General features: G+C 42.6%; 1 protein-coding gene across 1 annotated transcript in view; it reads right to left on the bottom strand.

The window, feature by feature from the left end:
* Window positions 1–561: 561 nt before the first annotated feature.
* Window positions 562–24,784, bottom strand: part of znf804b (zinc finger protein 804B) — a 35,876-nt gene continuing 11,653 nt past the window's right edge. Inside the window, 4 exon segments of the mRNA XM_025061759.1 lie at window positions 562–4,138; window positions 4,141–4,904; window positions 5,720–5,850; window positions 10,343–10,480. Coding sequence (XP_024917527.1) covers window positions 936–4,138; window positions 4,141–4,904; window positions 5,720–5,850; window positions 10,343–10,480 — 4,236 coding nt within the window. The 3' untranslated portion in view covers window positions 562–935.

Raw genomic sequence — 24,784 nt, forward strand, 5'->3', positions numbered from 1 at the left:
AAGGGCTTGGAACCAGTGTTCTATGATATTATAAAGACTCCAAGGAATTCTGGGGCTGACTTCGAGAGCTGGTTAACCGTGAAGTATTGATTATTCATGCGGGTGCTGTTGCAACATGTTGCAAATTCACCACAATTCACAGAGATGCAAAATAATAAAAAAAAGCCATTTATTTTCAACCAAGGTTCTATGATACAGATCAGGTTCATTCATTCTGCTGTCTCAACAACTGAGATTGGTTTACTGCTACAGTACATGAAAAACAGAAGGATCTCATGTCACCAGTGATTACGAAACGCTTTTGTACAGTTTGTATCATTGACTCTGCTGAGTGTTGCACTGTATATTCATCTGAATGCTAAGTGTCAGGTTTGCCCTTTTATTTTATTGTTTATCCTGTGTTTTTAGCCTCGCCGTCAGTTTATTTACATGATGTAGATGAAGCAGGTCTTCACATGTGAGATGAATTCTTTGAATTGATAAAAGGTGATTGGTGTCACCTTCTCCTGCCCCCTCCCCCCTGTTTCCCTTCATTGATGACACTTCAAATAACAGCTGGTCTTCTGTGGTTCAGAAGGGAAGAGAAAAGCTGACACCGACCCAGCTCGTCTTTGAATCGCAGGTGCACTTTTTCTCCCTTTCATTCTGTGTCTGAATGAGGAATGATGCAAAAAGCAAAGGATCAAAGTCTGTTTTTCACTGTGTGCATCACAGTGGATGCTAAACAGAGAAACAAACTCTCATTTCAAAACCATTCACGCTTTTGCCTGAAAGCACATGTGTGAAAGACTTGGACACGATACCTGCAAAAAACACTGATATATTCCTTGCTATTTCCTTCAAAACTTAAAATTGTTCCTGGGTCTCTCTTTTTCCTCCGTGACAGCTCTGTGTTGCTGCAGAGTTCCATAAACACAGCAGTCGCTGACAGAAGATCATAGCGCCTTCTGTTGAAACCTCACTGGCCAGAGTCTCTCCAAGAAAGGCTGCGGGTTCAGGGGTTGCAGTGCCACAGGGGAGAGGGGAGCGAGTGGTGCGGCATGGAAAGCAGCAGACTGAGGGAGGAGAGAGATGTGCTGATGAGACAGCAGGATGGAGGGCAGCAAGGAGGTGATGGAGAAGGGAGAGAGGTGAAGGTGATGAGGGAAGGAAGAGTGCAGCATAGGAATGGGGTGTGGGTGGAGGGCGGGAGAGGTGGGTGAGGTAGAAGGTGGTGATGACGACAGAGGAGGCATGGACAGGCCTGTGTGCTGTACCAAAAAGTGTTGGAGTGGGGAGGATGGAAGCCGGGGTAGGTTATGAACACCCATTGGCTGAGTAAAACTCTCCTGTGGTGGCATGTGTGGGAGCGGGAGGCCGCCCTGGTGGGTACGCTGTGCTTGTGCAGGTATTGCGTCTGTGGGGACTGACTGGCTTTGAGGCAGGGAATGGTTATGCAGGGTTACAGATGCAGCTGTGTAGTGTTCCCCGGTGTGTGCGGTTTGTGAGCAGTTTGTCCCTGCGTGTGGGTCGGCGCTCTCCTGCGTTTGCTCCAGGACTTTCTGCATGTGCTCTCTGGCCCGTTCCTGCAGGAGGCGATATTTGTCCAGCTCCTCAGCAGAGAAGCTGATTGGCAGTGCCGTGTCTGCACCTGTCAGTTTGTCATCAGTCCTAATCTGTGTCGGGCAGGGATTTGGCAGGCTGATGGAGCCCGACTGGGCCACGTCCAGAGAATGTTTCGGTCTGTTGATGACTTCTCCTGGGTCCACTCCAACTCCCTTAGATTCCTTCTCCTCATCTCCTTCTTTGTCCTGACTTTTTTCTAGCAGCCATTTTTTCCTCTTTCTCTGAATTGCAGGCAATTTTCCAATTATAGGGAGAAGTAACATCCGATCTTGTTTCTGTGGTAAGGTCTTATTCGGAAATAATGCTGAAGAAGTGCTACCCTGGCTGCTGGTAATGTCAGAGGCTGTGGGTGTGGCCGTGTGGTCAGACTGGGAATTGACCTTTTCTTGTTGACGTAAAGGGTTTGCGTCACAGATGCGTGAACCTAAAACTGCAGAGGCATCACATGATGAGAGTGAGGAGGAATGGGACAAGGAACCGGATGTCAGTTGTGGTGAAGATGAGGAATGTTGCTTCTTTGCTTCCTGCTCTGGTTCAGTTGACAGTTCCGGTGGTCCCACAGACCCTCTGTAAGAGTTAATCGGCTGCCGATCAGGGGCAGCTCCAGAGCAGGTGCTGCTCCTGCTCCACTCCCAGCTTAGCTCAGAAATACTGGTGCTGCTGCAGGGGCTGCAGGAGCGGGGACTGTGGCATCTGCTGCCTCTCGCGGTGGTCTCCCTCAGTGGGCTGTACGTCTGCCGGCTTGTCCACCACTCAGGGCTGGAAAAGTGTCTTGAGCTTGGGTGCCTGGTGCTCGGGCATCTCCACACACAGCCCACACCATCTCTACTGTCAGCCCAGGTTCGGGAGTCGGACGTGGACCTATGTGCCCTCCTGTCCTCCCAGCTGTCACTGCTGCCCCATGTCCATCTGTCCACACTGCATCTGTCCCAGTCTGTGTCTTCCGTGCTAAGGTGTCTGCTTCTTCTCCCCCAGCTGTCAGGACTTAAGCTAACCCTGACCACGGGATCCCTCTTCACCTCTCTGTTCCTCGACCTCCACCCAGTCCTTGATCTGTCAACCTTGCTCCCTTTGATGCCGTTTCCTCTCATCCACTCCCACTGTCCTGTATCTATGAAGCATCTGTCTCTGCCATCGGAATACCCTACCATTTTCCTGGTCCTCTCCTCCCACACATCATATTCTTGTGAACATCTTTTCCTGCCTTTAAGGAATTCCCTGTCTTTGTGGAGGTATGTTCTGTTTCTCACTGGACTGTTACAACAGCTATTGTCAGCGTAACGGCTGTCCATGAAACTCCCGGGATTGCTATAATGACCCCTTTCCCAAAACAGCTTTGTGTTGCATCCTTGTGATAGGGAGTGTAAGGAGAAGTGTGATCGCCAGGGAAAACTCTCTGGAATCCCGTCTTGTCTTCCCTCCCCCTCTGTGTCTCTGTCTGTTGAGTGTCTCGCGGTGAATTTCTCTATGTCTGGGTGTGAGTCTGAATCAGCGTTGTGGCTCCCATGAGGCCGCCTCGCCCTGGCAGAATAAGATGCTGGCTCAGCCTCTGGTCTCCCCTGAAGAGAACTGCTTCCTGGTCTCTGCACACTCCACCTCATCCCAGTCTCCCAGGTTTCCCTCTGCCTCCTTTTCTGGTCCCAGCTCCCAGTGCTCCCACTGCCGTCTTTGACGTTGGAGACTGAGGAAACAACACTCCTCATTTTGCACCTTTTTGATTGGCTCTCCTTAGAAGATTTATCTTCCTCCTTCCTCTTCTTCTTTCCCTGCTTGTATTTCTTTGTGCCAGCTCTCCTCTTTCTGCGTGACACTTTCGAGACACCCATCTTTGGCGGTGGGGTGCAGGCACACTCGCACGTTGTCTCACTCCTACACTCACACCTGGTCGGGCTAATGTATGTTCCCTGTGTGCAGGACTGGGTGACAGACTCTAATTTACAGCTCAGGGCTGTGATGGCTCTTTCTCTGATCCCCTTCACAACCCCTAATCTGCCTTCCAGAGGATTCTGGGAGTTTGTGTCAGAGCTGTCACTATTGACAGGGTCAAAAGGATGGGAGGCTATGCTCACAGAGTTCTCCATAATTAGATCGCATCCACCTTGTTCTAGTCTTGTTTCTGATGATGGAGGGGATTTTTGGGGGAACAGGTGTGCTTTCGTCCTCACGTCGATATGCTGCTCTGTCTTGAAATTCTGCCCGGCTATTTTCTGTTCCAGTGCTTTTACGTCATGTCTTGTCTGTCCTTGTAAACAGGTGTGAGAGTCTGATGGGGAAATCTCAGTCATGTGTGGGTTTGATTTATCTGGGAGTGCACAGGAATAATTCTGTAGTGCCCCCTGTTGATCAGCTGACAACTGCTCTGGTCTTGGGAGGTTCAGGTGGACTGGGTTGCAGCTGTAGGAAATGTGGGGTTGACATTTGGTGAACTTAAGTGAACTGACCGGCCACCTCAGTTGGGAGGAGCCATCCTTCCCCAGCACAGACAGGTGCTGAGTGTCCTTACTCACCTCTGTTTCCGATTGTATCTCCAGGACAGGTGCTGAGTGTCCTTACTGCTCACCTCTGTTTCCGATTGTATCTCCATCTCACTATCTGTCTCTTCTGTGTCCATTTTTGGCTCCGCTTGTGCTCTGTCCCATAAGGTCTGCTGAGTGTGTAAGGGTGATAGTAATGAATGGTGACTGTGTCCTTTTAAATTGTCTGTCTTTTCAGTCACCTCCTCCTCTCTCACTGTCCCTCCTGTTACTGACGTTATTTCGCTCCCTCCAAAACCAGTCGGACCAGACTTACAGTTCTCACCTCTGGTGTTTTGACTTTCCTCCACTGTCCCGTTTTCCCTGTCAATATCTGCCATTATTTCCCTGATTCTTTCCTTCATTTGCTCCCTCTTTTCCTTCTCTTCCTCCTCAAGGTCTGAGAAGACAGAAGCAGATGGCTCCAGCCTGGGTTCTCTACGTGAAAAGCAGAAGGAGACCCCCAGTCTGCCACCCACTCTCCCCTGTCCAGAAGGAGGCAACTGGGTGAGTAAGTCTGTGCGGGATGGAGACTTCACTGCATGGGGGCAGGAATTGGAATCCATGACTGGGTAGGAGTCTGGATTGGCCGATGGCATTTTGCACTGATCTCGTGGCTGGTAGTTGAGAGTGTCTACTCTGGTTTGTGAAGGACACAGTCTCTGGGTGTGGTTTGAAGGTTCAGGCCTGTCGTTGGGGCTGTGGTCTCTTTGGTTTACGCCTCTCTTCTGTTGCCGGGAAACAGCCCTGACTGAACTTCTCAGTCCGTGTTTCTTCACAGAGTCTCTGCAACAACAGGTGAAAAGGCAGATTTAGTTGACTTTAATTCACTTTGACTAAAACACACAGAGCCAGGGGTCGAAGTCCAATCGCTTTTATAATTTATACATATGGAGAGAGAGGACGTCAGTGGGTTTGGACAAGGAGTGACTATCACTGACAGAAATGTCTCTGCTGCTAATCTAGAAGGATTATCAGAGACTAAGGCCTCAAGATCCAATCTAGTTTATATCATATGAATGGATTAGGAATCATTTAAGTTTGTTCATATTCCATTGTCTTTTAGGTATTTTATTTACCTGTAAACAGATACCGTTTTATCAAATCTATCTAATAATACTTTTGACTTAAGTAGATGTTTGTTGGGTTCTGGGTTGTGTTAGAGGTGTATGAAGCATCAGGTCATTAATGGATTTATCGTTATGTTTTTTTTCTTCCTATAAATAAATTCATCATGTCTTTTATTTATTTACAGTCAACAGTTTTTGCAAACCCTGAGTCATGACTTATTTTGTCGCAGACTTCATTCATTTTATTTACTCTTTTTTTTCTCTTCTCACTCTAGTCATTCTACCCTGAACTCAATTTGCTGCACCTAAAAATAATCTACTCTCAGAGTCTTAGCGAGAATGAATTTTGTTTCATTCACTTCACCTGTGGCCCATGTAGGCCAACTGAGTGCTCTCACATCTGTGGATGCATCCATCAAATTTGGGAAATGTTGACTGGATGTGACACACCGTTACCTCTCTGGACTACAGCCCCTGGACTCATTGCACACACACACACACGAGAAGACGTGCACGAACTCAATCACTTACCGCTGACTCTCCTGTTGCAGCTGTGCAAGTTGGTGCAGGCGTCTCACAGCTTTCTCCTGTTTGCGTTGGTCTTTCCATGATTTCGAGGCTACGTTCCGAGCGAACTCCCTTTGCTTGAGGTCCTTAAGCCTCTGCGGGAAATGGAAATGAAAGGGCAACCATGTTGGAACAGAGAGGGTATATGAAAAGAAGGGGGGAGCGAGGAGGAGAGGGAGATGTGAAAGTGGGGCACAGGGGAGCAGAGGGAGAGAGAGGGAGAGAGATTAGTCACCCATTTCTCTCTGGAGGCAGCTGTCTTTCAAATCACACACATCATCAGCATCTGCAGATGTTCTCCTTCAAAGCTCACGTCCAATTAATTTCATTCAACTTGTGAAGAAGCCGTTTTCCTCCACCGTGCAGCTCCAGCGCAAACACGGCCCAACTGTTGAATAGCGGCTGACTGAGGCAGTGAAGATGATTTAATGATCTAATGATGATGATGCCTTCTCCGAGTCCGTTGAATTAACACCGTTTCTTATTACCCCTCTCTCCTCAGTCTTATCACAACAGCTCAGAGTCACAGCCTCTGATGCAGAGACATCTGCTTTGTTGCCGGAGCGAAGAAAAGAAGGTGATTTACTAACGCTGCAGTTACACATCATTACACGCAAAGGCTCCGTCATTGATCACTGGCAAAATAACCATGAGAGTCAAAATGAAGGCCGAGGAGTTCAGTCAAAAAAAAACAATTTTGACGGTCCGCCGTGTGCATTTTTGTCGTGCACGTAGACAAAAGCAGAGAAAACACACTGTGACAGAACGTGCGTGGAGGTTCTTCATCATCCAGGTCATTGTGTCCTTAGCAGTGTAGATATTGGCTATTGCTCTGTTGGGTTTCCTGAAGATGCTTCATCCCTCTGGTCTTATTCCAGAGACGAGTCCCGGGGACAAGTTGACAAAGAGCCGCAATTCACTGTGTGATTTCTTACTGAACAAATGTTGGGTTTTCACCTCCATCACAGAGCAGAAAAAAAAAACCCATTTAGCGCCATCGTCTGCTGCTGTCGTGTGTGTGTGTGTGACTGTGTATTTATGTGAGAAGATGTGTCTATAGGTGCATAAGTCCTCAGAGGGAAATGGTGATTCATGCCTCTCACTCTCTGGTTTCCTTTTCTGACACACTTTAATCCCTCCTTTATCCAGGCTTGGCAGGTGTGTGTATCTCAGTGTGTTATTTTCTGTCTCTCTGTGTGTCTGCCTCTGTCTCAAATCTAAGGAAAAACTCTAGAGTTTGGAAAGGATGCCAGAATGTGCAATACCATGCAGCATATTTTCCATTTTCCATAGTCGTTTCTTTTTTTTTCGTCTCTTTGTTTTCTAGCACACATTAACTCCGCCCACCTGTAGCCAACAAAATTCAGACTTGATTGTTTATTCTCTACATTTGTGAACTATCCAGTAGGAGATTAGGTTATGCTGCCATCCACCCACACAGTGAATCACGAACACATCAGATTAGCCTCTCAGACATTGGATTTATTTATACGCTCACTCTTTTTCACACCCAGATCTCCGGCAGGAGCTGACAGTTGTCAGGTTAATCTCTGCTGAGTCCTACACAGGCGAGTGTCTTTTTACATTATCACTCACTGCTTAACATCCCGCTGTCAGCTCGTCGGAGGCAGCATTAACGACGTGCTGATGGAGCAGCATCTGTGGGCTTGAACATATGTCCCAAAGTGTAGGTGAAGAGTGTGATCACACAGGAGGAAAGAAAAAGTGTATTTTTGCAGAGGTGGTGTTGTAGGGGTGTGGTTAGACCGGCGACTCGGATGAGAAATATTCATGGTCTTCATGCATAAATAAAAATTACAGGGATTGATGGGAAAAACAGCAAAAAGTAATTCAGTAATGTCAGAGCTCAGGAGAAAAGCTGTCTTGTTGTTGTTGTTGTTGTTGTTGTTGTTGTTGTTGTTGTTGTTGTTGTTGTTGTTTTGCTTGGTTGTTGACGTTGTTTTTTTAAAAGTGACCAGAGTCAGACTCCAGTGTAGAAAGTCTTTGGTGCTGAAGTGTAGACACCACATCATATGCTGTGTTTTAAACCATTGATATTTTCTCAACAATGGCCATTTAATTTTTTACCAACAACTGCCAAAAAAAAAAAAAAAAGCAATCCATCTTTTACACATTCTCCAACTGGGTCACCCACATCTGCAGCCATCACTCAGAACAAAAGCAATTTTTCACTCATTTGCATTTTCCAGTTTTCTGACTCTAAACACAACAGGTCCGACCTGCAGGAATATCCAGAGCCCAAAGGATTTACATCACACACTAAGCTATTTTCAGTAAGTGCACGGGCAGAAATATTTCTCTTTTGATGCCAATCCTGGCGTCTTCAAATAATCTCACTGCGGGATGACATATTTCTGTGCTCTCCGACACGCGTGTCAAACGATGTGCTACGAAGCCGAGTGTCTGAGGAGCTCTGATCAATATTCTGTTAGATGTGTGAAGGAGTCATCAGGCTGAGGCAACTATGAATGAGTCATAGTTGATTGCTCCTTTATTTAAAAGGGAACGTAATTTCGTCGTAATGAGCAATTTTCAGTAATCAGCAGTAAATGCTGATGAAGCGCCGGCTTCAGACATGTTTATTCCTGAATCAATGACGAGGAAAGGAGACAGGACAAATGTATTCAGCTTCCATTCCCCAAAGCCAATACTCCTGCAGGGAAGCTGTCTTCAGCTAGAATTTCATCTGTTGTCTGCACGGTAGGCACGAGTGTGCATGAATGCCTGTATACGTGTGTGTGAGTGTGTGTGTGTGTGTGTGTGTGGTGTGTCCCCACAGTGCCACTGGCTCCTGTCAGCTCAGTGCCTCATGCAGCTCGTTTCATGTGCCTGCCTCTGGCTAAAACAAAGCATTAACATTGGCCTGCAGTCGCCTCGATTCATTTTCAAAACAACAATGACAGAGCAGGGACAGTCTTACTTAATGTTTATTTCATGTTGCAGGGAGTAGGCGTCTGTAAGTAGGAAGCGGCTTAGCCCTGGATGAGGGTTTCACTCTGTTTGAGGACGAGCGTGTGTTCATGGGCGAGCGTACAGCTGTATGTGTTTTGGCATGACAACATATAGCCGCAGGATAATCAGCAGAACTCTCCACTATTAGTCACGAATGAAGGTGGAATATAATGTGAAAAAATCCGCTCCTCGCTGCGTTCTTTCTCGTCTACTGCTTTAGTTTTGTACAACTGTATGTTTTTACTGGTCTCACAGTTTTAGAAGCTGGAGGTTAGCACACCTTACCATTTCATCGTCTTTTGCCTTCTCAAGACAATTAAACCTTTGCCTAAAGCAGTGGTTCCCACTTCAGATCACATTCCCAAAGTTTTTTTTTTAGACGACCACAGGTTCACTGTTCTTTAATATGAAAAATGAAATTAAAGTCAATAATACCCAACGTGAAACTTCATCAGATCCCGCGGCGAGCGCCTGTGAGGCGGACTCTAACGTGTCGTCGATCTGGCTCTAACTCACACAGACTGGATTTTTCATTTATCATCCATGGGCAGTCGTGGGAATTTATTAGTGTAACTTGATATATTTATAACTCACAGATTAATGAGAGGGATTTGTGCTGACATCCATAAATTAAGGTGTGCATTTGTGTTTGGTTTGCAGTAAAATATGGTTAAATATTAAAAGATCCTTCCATGGGTTATACCTGGAATTTCTTGCTGACAGTTGGTTTTCTTATGTAGCGCCATTTTAGTCATATATATATATATATATATTTATATATATATATGTGTGTGTGTGTGTGTATTTATTGTATTTTCTTCTATGGCAATGAACTGCTCACCTCTATGAATGTGTATCATGGAATAACTTAGGGGTATAAGAAAATATAGATACACTGAAATATCACGATATTGCATTTCACAATACTGTATCGATATTGTACAGCACTGTGTTTATTTTCTTTATCAACAATTAGCAGGCAAATATTCATGGCATTGGTTCATTTTATTTTGCTTTTATTTCTTCTCTATTCATTACAAATATACATCCATCTGTTGTGGTTTAAAATGCAATATATCATCACAGCATATTGCAATGTATTGTATCATTGCCGCTGTATATACATATCGTATCGCCAGATATTTGCCAATAAACAAAATAAATACCGGCGGAGATGAGTAAAGTAACGCCGGGCTAAATCCCAGTTCTCATTGGCCGTAGGCTTCATTAGAACTGTCAAACTGTAGGGACAAAATGCTGCTGCCTACGTTCATGTTATTCAGGAAGATATATTTCTCCCTAAACGGCACGAGGGTGGATGTGCCGGCAGATGAGCTTCTTCTCCTTATTCTGTGCCTTGGTGGATGTGCATGTGTATCCAGTACGTGAGCGTGCACAGTTTTATAAAAGAGGATGATTATACTTTCTAGAATAAAATCCTGTGGGTGGAATCTAGTCAAAATAAATTCAATGCGTTCTCCCAAGAAAAACTGTGTCACAGCAGACCAAACTCAATTCAACAGGAAGAAAATTCAGATTGTAATTGAATGTTTCGTGGTACAGTGGTGTGCGTGGTTGTGTAACAGGCTCATCGCGCTGTACTGTGTACTGTACCTGTTTGTGTGCGTGGTCGTAGGAGTTAATGTGGTTGTCAAACTCCTGGTGTCGTAGATACTGCTTGTCACACAGCTCGCAGTAGAACAGAGATTTCAAATCCTCCAATGAGCAGCCAAGAGTCCCATCTGAATGCTCCTGGAGGGGAGGGGGGGTGGAGAGGAGGGGGAGGAAGAAAGGGTGGTATGAACGTTTTGTTAAAATGAAAATAAGGAAACAGCAAAAATTTACCCAGAGCCACAAACACATGTAGATCACTCCAATGATGGCAGTAGTAGTAGTAGTAGTAGTAGTAGTAGTAGTAGTAGTAGTAGTAGTAGTAGTAGTGTATTACACATATACATGCAGGCTATCATTAGTTACACAACAGTATTCAATATTTAAGCCACAAAAATAGGTACAGGTAAAAATGGCCACACCCGTCTGTTGTTTTGCTAAAAAAATAGTTGTGTCATTGTATGTGTACATGCGCTCATATATGTACTATAACCCTGGTCAGCCATGATTGTTTGCACAGTCAGATTATGTGGTTCATTCACCAACATCATATTCAGTCTCTCAGGGAGCTGTCGCGACGAGGCTAAAGACGTGGCTCGGGAGCCACAGGTTGCAGAACCCCTTAGTTAGGTAGAGTTCAGTTGTCTATATGAAGTGCTCACAAAGACTGAAAACCATTGTGTGTGTGTGTGTGACTTTGTTTGGGGGTCAGAAAATGGCAGCCTGTAAGTCATTTAGCGATTGTTGTCCATTTGGAGTGAACCTGCGTCCCACAGACATCAGCAGTAACGGCTTCTACATGTGCTCTGTATAAAACTGTTAAATGGCTTCCCATTAAACTGTGCTGCCTCCGCGGATGTTTCTGGAGGTCGGACAAAGAGACTGACAATCAATGCTCGTAGCAGTCTGAGCCCGGGGACATATTTGAAACGACCAGTGTAATAGAAACCTGGGTTTGTACCGTAATGGCAGACAGTCTGAGTCTGACTGCTGTTTAAGAGGAAATATCAGCTCACAGACAGAAGGGCAAAAAAGAAGCTCTAATCTCATTCTTGTGGCTTTTGGCTGAGAGAAATTATGTACATTTGACAAATCATTCAATAACAGCACATTAATCTGTGTCAGTATCACAATACCGATAATGTCAGAGTCAGGAATTAAAATTTTTGCATACATATGAACATATATATATTTTAAAAACAATCAAACACAAACAAGTGAATTATTTACTAAAATCCCCTGTAAATATTCAGGTCATTTCTGAAAGTAACCGACTGACCTGGCAGTTGAAAACTCTGCGAGCTGGAATGGATTTGAGCGCAACTGTTCATAGTGAAAATTGCTCAAAATTGCTCATTTCTATCAATTGCTCTGATGATAGAAATACAGTCACTTTGAGCTTTGCATAGCAAATAATATACCATCAAAGGCTCTCAACATTGTTGGACGTTCTGCATCAGTTTTGTGCTGTAGCTTTTCTGATACGGACATAAATATATTAAAATGTGTTCAACAATCAGATAAAAAACAAAAAATCTATAACATATATCTGTGTTTGTATTTAACCACATACACATTCACTGTATTCTTTACAACTGTAAAACAGTTGTTTATGTCAATGTCAACTAATTATAGATTGTATGTAATAAATGGATGTAACTCTCCAGTCCCCAGAAATGGTTCCCTATATAAAACATGAACAAAGAGTTAGTTTGTAAATGAGGTCACATGTTGCTCTACTTATGATGTGACGACACAAGTTTCCTTTAGAGAGAAATTTCCTTTTTCAGAACTTAATATAAAACAAATGTTTTCCCCTTTTTTCTTCTATTAAAAAATGTAATTTTTAAACCACAGTCAAGGCTTTAAAGTAGCGGTTCTCAAACTAAAGTACATGTACCACAGGCGTACTTCTTTAGGAAGAGAATTTTATTTATTCCATATGCATTGTCAAAAATATTGGATTTTAAAAAGATTTTTAAAAAAAAGCTTAAAAAATGCAGCCTTGGCTCCGAACTGGAACTCTCAGAAAGGGAGGATTTTATCAACGGGGGCCGCGCTGCTGAGACTGAGGCTTTTTTTAAAAATTGAAAATAAGTTCCAGTTTTACTGCTACCTCCTTAAACAGTACGTCTACGGCTGACAAACAGACCAATAACCTCATCGGTAATAAATCGTCTTCATCGATCACAGATCACTGTATTTTAATGTCGGTGTGAATGGTAGTACTTGGAGAGTCAAGTATTTTAAGAGGTGGTACTTAAATAACATCTTACTGCATCACTTTGATGGAGTTTCGTTAATACTTTTTGCCTCAGTCTAAAAACGGTCGGAGCCAAAATGATCGTCTGCCGCTGGTTTTTGAAGCTGTGGTCCAAACCCACCGGGGAACATTTCAGCCGTTGTACGTCAGCGTGTTTTACTGCTACAGGTTGTTATATAACGTGCTAGCTTGTGATTTGCATGTGTATGATTTCGCTGTACAGCACGTGGATAATTTGGGTTTCAAACATGCACGGTAGTTCTGACTAATGTCCCAGATGGCTGCTCTGAGTTTTCACGACACAAATGGCGTACGGACCTCCGGGGATTAACCCCTTGTCTGCACGCTTGAATCAGCCTGAGGGCTTTTGGGGTTTGAGGACAAGTACAGTGTTTTGTAGCTCGGTGTGCTCGTGCATATGTCTGTGTGTGTGTGTCCTGCTGTGTGTGTGTGTGTGTGTGCATTCATGCCCTGCTCTGCTTCAGAATGTAATTTCCCTCAGGCTAGGGGCTGCCAATAAACACTATTGAATTGTGTTCTACACTGACATGATGGGAATTTAATTTGTGGTTGTCACTTCTTTCTCTCCTTCACTGCTTCACTTTTCTCCTGCTCTCAATCTCTGACTCCCCCTCCTCCCCCCTGATTCTCTCTCTGGCTCTCTTCTGGGTTTTTGAATTTTTGAATGATTTTTTTTTTAACACTCCCTTAACTCGCTATCTTATTTCTTTTCAGGATCTTGCTCTACATGCCTGCCCAGCCGTCCCCCTCCCCCCCCCCCATCCCTGCCTCACTCTCGTTTCTGTTCGGGGCCCTCCGGGTCGTCCTGTGACAGAGACTGTTGGCCCCAATTTGCCACAGTAAATGGCAACGCACAGGAACAGAGGTGAGAGGCAAACGAAAAAGCTGACAGCAACACAGGTACGAGAAAAAAAAAACAAAAAACGGACACTTCCTGTCCTCGCCCGGCCACAAATGCACACGTTCCCTTTTACACATTCACTAATGTCCCCTCCATCTCTGGTAGTCTCGGCGGGTGTGGAATGAGGGAGAGCTGAGGGACCACACGGCTGACAGAACCCTTACCAAGCTTTAATCAACTGACAGGTAACTAATATTCATTGATCCCTTGATCCTGTTTTCGTGTATTTGTGTGTGTGTGTATCAGCTGTGGGTGTGTTGTGTGTGCTCTATTGATCCGACTCTAAGGATTAAGTCAAGACCAGGAAATGATCCCATCACCCAGCGCAGCCTGGCTCTGAGTGCTGCTGGGGTTAAGAGATTGAAATAATAAATAGCACGTGTTTGTCGGCCTTCAAGGGTTAGTGGGAAAAAATATATATATCTGTGGTTTGATATGTCGGCTCATTATACCTGTGTAAATGTAAACCCGTGTGTGTATACTGCTCCTGTATGCACTGTATTTGCCTTCGTACTGCGTAACCCTTCCCTCTCACCTAGCTGGGTAATTAGTTTTGAACAGTGATATATAGACGGTGCAGCGTGGGCCCGGCGTTGACAGTGTACGTTGGGCTCGCTACCGCTAGTATTAAATGAGCTAAGAGGAGAACTGTCGATTTTAATTTATGGCGCTACAGTGAGAGGTCAGAGGTCACCGTCATTATAAACAGGAGGAGACGTGATCCAAGCACTGACTGAGGGTTCACAGACAAAACAACACCTAACATGGTCCATTTGTTAGACAGGACTTCTCACCTCTGTGAGGAAATTGTATGTTTACAGTATATTTATAGGCGGTCCATAAATATATACCTCAACCTCAGAAAACCTTGGTTTACTACGACATGAACAAAGGTTTTTGATTTATACGTCTACTGTTATACTCCACTTTTTTTCTTCTTCAGGGTTACAGGGGGCGCTAGAGAGTTCCAGTTATGGGGGGGGAAAGGGGGGGGTTACCCTGGACCATTCGCTAGTCCTGTGGTTCCCAAATTTTCTATGCCAAGGCCAAACATTACCTTCTGCCTGGAGAACCCCTTCGCAAATGCTACAAAATGTCAACCTTTTAGAATGTATTTTCTTACTTTCACTAGTTAGCTACATGCTGGCTTGAGGACCAAAGCAGCAAACCACCAGGTCAGGCACAGATTATGATGTTGTCACACGAGGTGTGTTTAGGTACAAGGAGAACATGCAAACTCCAGTCAGACCATTAATTACTGCCAGGGTTCGAACCTTTGACCTTTTTGCTTCAAAACCCGAGCACTTACCAACTGTCCACCATGCAAATAATATGTTTTTTTTTCTAACTTTCTAGCTTTTTGTCTACATGCCCCAAGTTCCACTAACTGCTATGCAGAAACATCCACACACTACACTGCACCTTCTTATGCATGCACAGTCACAGCCTGTCAACCTCACACAGCATCGCTAAATTAATCTAGACCTCAATTTACCTTGCCAACATAAATCTGTTTGCAGGAGCGCAGCAGCTACATCTGCAGACCTAAATGAGCAGCAGTTGTTTGCATTGATTCCTGTCTGAATGTTCACAGACAACCGAGAATGTTTTTTTTTTCTCTCATTATTTACTTATTCATTATGACTGTTTTTTTGGCGTGTCAATGATTCAGATACATTTTTAATTTTTTAGGTCACATCTGTTTAGGATGTTTGTAGTTGATCTGTGCAGGACGTTCAGCTTAGAATACAGCTGTAATGCTTTGACACAGAACCACAGTCACATGATCATCCGATTATTCAGCCCTGTTAGGCATAATAACCAGGTTTTCAATTAAACGAGAGTAGGTTTAGTGGGAATAATTGGATGAGAAAAAAACAAATTCATAAAAAAATACTTTCAACGAATTATTCCTTTTAAATTCATGTTTTTCCTTGAGTTTGTAAACTTGAAAATTATCATTTTTTATCATTTATTTAACACAATATTATTATTATTGTTCTTAATAATAATAATAATAAAAAGGGCCTTGGTAGCTTGATGGATATGGAAGGTCACAGGTTCAAATCCATTAGCCCACAAGGTTACACTGGTGTGTACTGAGCATGGTACTGCCCCCCCCCCTGCTGCTATTATTGTTATTATTTTTTTATTATCATTATTTTTATTATTGTTATTATTATTCACAATCTCTTCGCATATTGATCTAGAATAAAAAACCTAAACATTACACTGGCTAGATTTTCATGGATGAAAGGAATGACAGAGGCCAAGAATAAAGAGAGAGAGTGAGGGGAGGGGGTATTTTGTCTCCTCGGTTTGATTCATTTCCTGATTAATCTGATAGCGTAGATGTATCACAGTGTGTGTGGAGAGAGATTTATTTAAAGTTTAATCTTAAACCTGTGGAAAATCACATCAGAAGAAACTAAAAGGAGGGAAAATGGGTTATTTATGCCCAGCAGCAGTAACGACAGGCCCAGAGTGCAATATTAAAATGTTATTTTTTTCTCTTTCTCCATTGTTGTTTTGTTTACTAACGTAGCACAGGCTAACTTTTAGTGTTTCTATTTTTTTATTTCTCCATTGTTGTTTTGTTTACTAATGTAGCACAGGCTAACTTTTAGTGTTTCTTTTCTGTTGTTGTTGTTAATGATTGTAATCATTCTGTGTCTGTCTGGACTTCGTCGGCTGCTCTCTCACTTTAACTTTACCAACTCGGCGTCGCCGTTGTGATTCCTCTTCACCTCCATTAATCTCAAGGTTAATGAATCAGTTCATATGTGCGGCACAGGAATGTGTTGGGTCTTAATTGGATCCAAATCTTGCAAGTTAATAAGATGTGATCATCGCTAACGCTAATTAGCCAAAATCTTCGGTCTGACATTTAAAACATCACAACTCAGCACGGGTAATAAATCACCGGCAGTGCCGACGAGCAACACGACTGGTGGTGAAATGTTCTCCCAGCAAGTTTAGAACCTGGATATATTTAGAGAAGAGGTTCTCCTGCAGGGAGGAGAAATAAAAGATGTAATGAACGTGGCAGATACTGTTACTGTAATTGAACTGTCACTACACATTATCTATGTTTGGGAACATTTCCTGTTAAACTTTGTAAAGAAACATTAAAATGTAAGTAATCGGTACTTCCTTTATTTCAACACTTCATCACCTTCTCCACAAGAAACGAAATGTAGTTTGTCGCCTGGATTTGTGATGATCAGAGGAGAGGAGAGGAAAGGAGGTGAGGGTAGATGAGAGGAGACAGCAGGGAGTGGAGGAGAAGAGAAGAACTGACAGGGACAATGTCAACTGAGATGTTTATGAGTTTAGAAAACTTCTAATTACTACCGTGCCTGGTGAGAACAATTCAATAAACAATTCATAACTGTTTATCAAGCACAATTAGGCCTTTAATTATCCCCAACTATAATTATCAGTCTAATTTGGCCTCTGCAATGAAGAGAAACTATTTCATTTGCCTCCTGTTCTGCTCCCGTCTGTCCCTCAGAGACACAGGTTTGGTCCAACGTTAAGGACGTTTCGGTCTCAGGACTCGACCTGTGGGTCATCGTACATGTCGTCATCACGACGACCTCTAGTCTCCAATGTCAGACATGTGCTCCAACACCATTTACCACCCATAACAACTGTGTGACATTGAGCCTAGCCCTCGCCCTTCCTCACCGTCTGACTCGTGGCTGCATTCGCATTCACGTGCGATCCTCAGTGTTCCGTTGGGTGCATCGATCAGTGTTTACATGTGTTTGCGTCTCTGTGTTTGCTCCTGCAGCGCTGCTGTTAGAGATACATCCCGAGATGATGAAGCGGCCGAGGCCAAACTGCAGATTCTGACCACAGACGTGGGCCTACAGCGAGGAGGACGGATGTGTTAATACCAGCGAGAGATGTCATCGCTCAGATTGCTAACACACCGTTCGGAGGCCATCCATCATTCAGAATGTGAGCTTATTCCAATTTGTTTCTAAACCATGAATCTCCAGAGTTTTTATTATTGCCTTTTAGAAAAAAAAATCTTCCACTCAAAAGTATAAAGGATGTTGTGTCTCCTTTTGACCTTTGTATTCAGAGCAGCATGCAAGAAACAAACAGGATAAATAAGTGATGAAGAGATTATATTTGCTAATTTGCCCAGTGCCCTTTGTTTCCTTGTTGATGTGTGGGGAGGGGTGGGCGGGGGTGAGGGCAGCTATCCTCCCTGGATGTAATCCTTAAAGTGGGTTCTGTGACCTTTGGAGCAGCGGCTTGTTTACCTACAGTTTTTAATCTGCATCTGTAATTTAAAGAGTTTAACCTCCGATGTGGTGTTAGCATTCAGCTAGTGGTGAATGTAGAGCAGTATTATGGGATGGCAAAGTCACAACTTTTGCATTACGTATAGTGAATGTCTATAAATTCAGTCAATCGACTTTTCCAGTCAATAACTGTAAATTAGGGATGCAGTGATACCAATACCAATACCAATACCAGTAACAGTCCTGATACTTTATTCAAATACTCGTACTCATGTTTCCAAATTGCAAAGAAACCAGTGACTCAGTCACTAACAGCTTTTCACTACTGCTAAATGTTATATGTCTGATTGCCTCTGACGGTGGTTTATTTAAGTGGGTCAACAACGCCAGCAGTTAGGAAATGTTTTAATGTAATAGAACACAGTGAATATGTCATGTGTAAAAGCTCTGCTCACTTTCAGTTCAGCACTGTTTTTATTTATCTTTAATATTTAAATATATTTTTATGTCATCCTTAATATTCTTTATATATCATTGCATTTTCAAACACGCTGTATGTCAAACAATTTCTGTGTCAAATACAAGAAACTTCCAGTACATCGCATATTTACCGAAACCCAATCTAAAGGTATCCTTGTAGTAGTCGGCATCAGGGAGTACACAAATGAAAACACTAATACTCAAATTGATGTGTCAAAATCGGAATTTTCCTCATCCTTTCAGTGCTCATGGTGTGGAACAATCTCAGGTCCAATCACTGGGTTTCCACACGTGGTTCCAATCATCTTCATATTATCTCAGATACCTGTTCTGTTTTCCACGTCTGAAGCTGTGCGTGTAGTTAATGTATTCTGTGATAAAAGAATCAAGCAGATGTTCACGTCTTGGTTGCGGTGGTGCATATGTTCAGGACTGGTGACCTGCTGAGCTCGGCTAAAATTGACTTTTTAATATGGCTTTTATCTCTTCACTCTGTATAATTACAGAGGTAGATGTGGGTCAGCCAGAAGCTAAAACATATTTTAGCCACTTAAAAAGAAATCAGCATAAGACCTTGTGTTTACCCTCCAATCATAAAATGCATGTAAAGTAGACCTCAGTGACTCCTGCATGCTGATGCAAAAAAGAAAAAAGAAATTCCAAAAGAGACGCAGTCTTACTTTAGTTTCCTGCATTAGAATGCATTAAAATAAAAAAATTGCAAAGAAAAGAATTGATTACACCACAGGGTGTTATATTTGAAGACAGAATACACATATGCTCACACCACACTGTACCATATACCACTGTGTACCATATACCACTGTGTACCATATACCACTGTGTACCATATACCACTGTGTACCATATACCACACCACTGTGTACCATTGTGTACCATATACCACTGTGTACCATGTACTACAGACCACATAAAAATGATCTCAATGATCTGTTTTAATCAAAATCGAAACACCAAACATCACAGAACCGTTAACAAACAGGTACTGATTCATCGTCTGATTCTTAGCGGCATCTACAGGTGCGTCTTGAAAGTCTAGTCCATTGTAGATTTACTGTGCAGCAGTTTTACTGTTAAAATAAATCTGTCGTGGAGTTATCTGCATCAGCATCAGGAGAGCTGATAGCTTTTTTTAAGACTTTGGTGCGAACACATTTCTCATTTTTACCACCTTTCCTCGTCCTTCACCTTAACCTTTGCCCCTTGAACCGTCACAACGTAACCATACACATTTCGACATCCCATCATAAACCTGATTATTCGGCATCTTTTATTATAATTGTTAAAGCATAAATGTTTGACTCTAGAAAAAAACATCTTCAACAACTCTGTTGAGCAGCAGTTTATGTTTCCTACAATAAACTGCTCCTTGAATCCTTGAAATCCTCTAAGAGTCCTCTGTTTGAAAGGAGCGTGAACATGAATAGGTAGAACTTGATGCAGAATCAAAGGGTTGGAATGGGACTCAAACCGACATTTGTTTATAATAATGAAAAGTTACCATCCTTGATGGTTGTGGAATGATTCCAAACAAATTCTGTGACACATTCGTGTGTGGTGAGAGGTCACCAGATGTTCCAAGGGAAATTAATACATTTCCCTTAATTGTCCTGAAAACGTTTAGTGATTTATTGAAAATAATTTATATAATCTAGGGGCAGCAGAAGGCTATATAAACCGAGAGAGAGAGAGAGAGAGAGAGAGAGAGAGAAAGAGGGGGAGAGAGGGGCGCAGAGCTGTTGAAGAAAATCATGTGCGTCTCTTTCTTCAATTCCTGCAGGTTGTGTTCAACTAAATAGGTCAGGGTTTAAAACTGAGTCAGTAAGTAATTGAAACTAGAAGAACATTATACTAGCATTACATTTACTTTTTGAAACAATTCCGTAAAATATGCGACACGGCTGGAAAAAGATTGGAAAAAAAACTGGTGTAATGTATCACATTTACAGTAATATTTAGAAGATAAAACCCAAGTGTACTGCTATTTCTGGGCCTGTCTACTGCAGGAAGCCTGTGTCATAGACAAATAGCCAGGCTCTGCTGTTGAAGTCATAAATCTGTGATTAGTCACAAGGCTCAACCAAACGATCACTCATGGAGAGATCAAAATTTAATTCCCTGGTCGTCACCACGCAAGGCCATATGATATGTCCACCCCCCCACCCCGCCCCCCCGTGCCTTCATTCTCTCTGCATGTCTCTCTACATCCACTCTCCACTCAACAAAGCCTCCTTATTCTCATGGAGTTATTCATGCTCTCTACCACAGATCAATCTCCTCCTGTGCCACATTTAAAATCTGCCCACCTCTCCACATTCTCCTCTTCTCTCCATCGCTTTGTGTGCCTGCCTTTCAGAATATAATGCGAGCTAAGGCTCCGGCGTACGCAGGACAAGTTAAAATAATTCAGCAGCAGAGAGAGGAGGAAGGAAACATCTGTAGATATTTTCTTCTCTTGAACCGTCATGAACTGTACAATTTTTCCACTGCTTTCGTGAACGCAATTTATGTTCAACAGGATCAAGGCAGCAGCACAAATGTATTCAATTATGCATCGAAATTTCTGAAATACGCTGACATTTTTTGTAAATGGTGGTCCATTCTGCCTCCTCTAATGTGTTTTTATGGTTGTGGCACTCTGCTCTCCAGAGTATTACACTTTCTCTCTAAGAAAAGAGAACGTTCCTCTGCTTCTCTCTCGATGCACATTAAGACACACATTATAAACCAATACAAAAGGCTGGATTCCCAGTACTTGCCACATTTAGTGCTCACACTCTGATTACAAAAGGCAAAGGTGGAAAAACAACGGATACTTCGCCTTTGTCTCCATTTGTCAGCACGTATTCTTCCCTTTTTGAATAAATGTAATATTTTAGAAATGTACATGTCTTTGTAGAAAACATTTGGTATTGGATTTTTATACTGCGTTAGCTGTGTGGAAAATTCTATTTTTTATGGCCTCTTTCAGGCTCTGACATGTTTGATTATTTTATCTTTGTCAAGCTTTGAGCTGCACTTCATTTTATTTAAATAAGGTTTTCAACCCGCAACCCCCCCCCGAAAAACCCCCAAAACACACATTCCAAAAGAAAATCACATTTTTACTCCAACCCAAATGGAAACCTGTTAAAAACAACTCAAGATTTGCAGCATATTTTGATCTGGCGCCATCTGTTTGTTTGTTTTTTTTCTCCAAAATGTAAGAACATTACATAAAGTAATGCAATTGACTCCTGAGCTGAGTCGAAGAAGCAGATTCTGACTTAAAATTCTACACAGAAAGAATTCTTCAATGGACGAACTGATTACAGAAGTCTTTAGACTGAAATCTCCGTTATCTCTAGTGGTATCTAAATAAATAAACACTTTTTATTCAATCTGAGAACTTTTTGACGTACTCTCAGGCAAGTAAAGGGATGACGCTACCTTTCCAGATAGTCAAGGACACAAGTTAGCTTTAAGATTTCATCAGCATCCTGATGAAGTCCAATTGTCAAACGGTGGAAACCAAAAAATGGTTTGTCCACCATGTAATAGTCAAAGATCTTCCTTTTCAGACAAAAGTACAAATAAATAAATTAATAAAAAAACATTTCTTAAAACAAGTGAGCTTATTGAAACTAGATTAAAAAAAAAGGTATCATCTAGGTCCCATTAGCATGCATGTCTTTCATTCTCTCACTCTGACACAAACACACTCACAGACATATATACAGTATATATATGTACACACACACACATATACACATATATAAATTTCATAAACCAAAATATCTTTGATTCTGAGCTAAAACCTGACTAAAATAAAAATTGTTCATTGGACTAAATTGGGACTAAGACAAAGTTAGAATTATGTCAAAAAACAAAATGGTTTAATTTAGTGTTAAAAGTCAACACATCCATCTCCACGTCTTATTCTACGGTTTCCTTTAATAATAATCTAGCAGTTTTTCCATCTCTCTTAAATCCGTGTTCCTCCCTCCTGTAGTAAAAGCACTTGTCAGTTATGTGATTGAGTCTCAGGTTTCTCTGCTCTCTTGCTAAATGTCACCTCTACTATTAAGTGCTCGCCTCCACCGGCCGGAAGAAAAATGGAATTATATGCACCATATACTCTTGACATTTAAATTACCCACAACTGAAATCACACATGGATAACTGGACATACAGCTCAGCAGGGCTGGTACCTGATCACATACACCTACTCACTAATGCACACTGCACCACCGTGCTGCAGATCTGACAGGACGGGCTGCTGATTGACTGTATCAGTGAAGATAGAAACGCTCTCTATTAAAGTGATCAAACCCTGACTTTAATCTGTCAGCAGGTGAGGGTGGAGATTAAAGCCAAAGGCAAGTTTAGAAGATGAAGGGACTCACTTTGGAAATCGACAGAAGAGAAAGAATATGGAGATTAAAAGAACACGCTGCAGCCAGAACGGCTAAGTCTTCATAATGACACACTTTATGGAGAACAAGTGTTTCTGAATGTATGAATATTATACTGTAGTATCAACACAATAATTTGTACGCAGTAAATCTGATTTCTTTTTTTAGGATATACAATCTGGATAACTTCCAATCAACAACAAACAAAAATTCCGTTAGGTTTAGTTGTTGGACGCCTGCTCATCAGGATTGTGCTTGTTTTTTTTTACTCATCGTTAACAGCCAATCAGTGCGCTGGTCACAAATATTGACAAATGAGCCACAAACATAGAAAAAAAAAATATCGACGGTCTGTGATAATGTATGATTGAAGCTGTTCTTTTCTTGAACCATTTTTACAAATCAAACCAAGTCTTTTCTTTTCTGACTTTCTACATGGTTTCTACGTGGTACAGAAGGTGAGCGGAGCTTTTACACCAACAGTGGATTTGAATCGAAAACACAGTCTCCTTCTTTCCAGTAAACTGTGAAGAACTGTTACCATGTTTAAATAAACCAGATAACGATTGCAGTGTTGGTTGAATTAGTATCAACCAACAATGGTGACTTAAACCATTCATCTACTCACTGCGTTGTCAAACTGGTTCATCGCTAACGTGTCCTCAGGTTTTTCTTCGTTAAGAGGTCGCTGTATCAGAGTATCAGTACAAGTATCGGTATCGTATCAAGTTGGTGGCGTGTGCATCACTAATCCAGGCAGTTTCAGTTTAACGATAATTTGACTCAATATTGATGATTTTATGCCACGATTGCAATATTTAAATATTTGATGTCTGGCACCGTGAGAAACAGGAGGAGGAGTCAGAAAGTACTCTGGACGGAATCGAGGAGAAATCTTTTTTTTTTTCCTGCTCTGAATACTCTGTTTCTTTTGAGGCTTTTAAGTGTGGCTAAACAACTATGTGTGTGCGTGTGTGTGTGTGTGTGTTTGTTTGTACTGCTCATTCCTACTATCAGGGAATAATGTGAGTGGGTCCAATAAGAGTGAGTGCTGTTTCTCTGGCACATTAGAGTCCACGTCCATGGATGGTTGATGATACTTTAGTTGTGAAAGCAGAATTGAAGTGTTGGCCTCCAAACCATCACTTAGACTGAAAGTCCACGCAGAACACACACACAGAGTTACTGATGCACATCGGTCTGCAGAGCACATCACTCCCGCTTTATTAAAGCAGGTTTTGCTGTACTCTAAGATCGTGGAGCAGTTAAGACCCAGCGCGGGCCAAGGATATCAATCTGTCCAGCAGACTTTTGCCCTCAACATCCTGCTCTGCTCTGCTCTGCCTTCTGACATGTTTATCCTTTTCCTCCGTGCTTGTGGTTTCTCTCCGTCTTCCCCGACTTCAGCCCTGCGTCTGTGGCCACATTAGTATGTGCAGCTACGTAGCACCGGGTTTAGAGGGTTACGTTTCCTAATAGACAGAAATTAGTTCTGTCACATCAACCCCCACATACAGTCTACAGAGAGAGGAAGGGTGAGAACTACTCCCACTTGTGTGTGTGCCCAGAGAAGAGAAAGAACGTTCACGTCTCTCATCTCCAGAGAGAACGGTTCCATTTTGGTGTCGAGAAATCATAAAGCAGTCATTTGTTGCCATTTTTTTTTCAAACTTTCATTTTCACTTTTTTTTCTTCCTCCTCTCCTCTCCGCTCCTCTCCTCTCCTCTCCCCTCCTCTCCTCTCCTCTCCTCTGCTCTCCTCTCCTCTCCTCTCCCCTCCTCTCCTCTCCTCTGCTCTCCTCTCCTCTCCTCTGTCTTCCTCTCCTCTCTGTTGCGCTCTCTGCCTTTCACCGTGTTTCTGTCTTTCTCACTCGCTGTGATTGGATTAAGACCAAAGAAAGAGAGTGAGGAGACGAGGACAGGAATGAGAGCTTATTAAGCATCTGTGAGGGCTAAGATGACATTAAGCTGCACCGAAATATACTGATGAAGAGGTGTGTGTGTGACCCGGCCACTGATAAGCAGAAAAGTGTGTTTGTGTAGGTTTTATGTGTGTGTGTGTGTGTGTGTGTGTGTGTGTGTGTGGAATCTTTTTGTATTTACTCTT

The sequence above is a fragment of the Cynoglossus semilaevis genome, chromosome 13 (assembly GCF_000523025.1).
Source record: "Cynoglossus semilaevis isolate Cse_v1.0 chromosome 13, Cse_v1.0, whole genome shotgun sequence".
Taxonomy (NCBI): Eukaryota; Metazoa; Chordata; class Actinopteri; order Pleuronectiformes; family Cynoglossidae; genus Cynoglossus; species Cynoglossus semilaevis.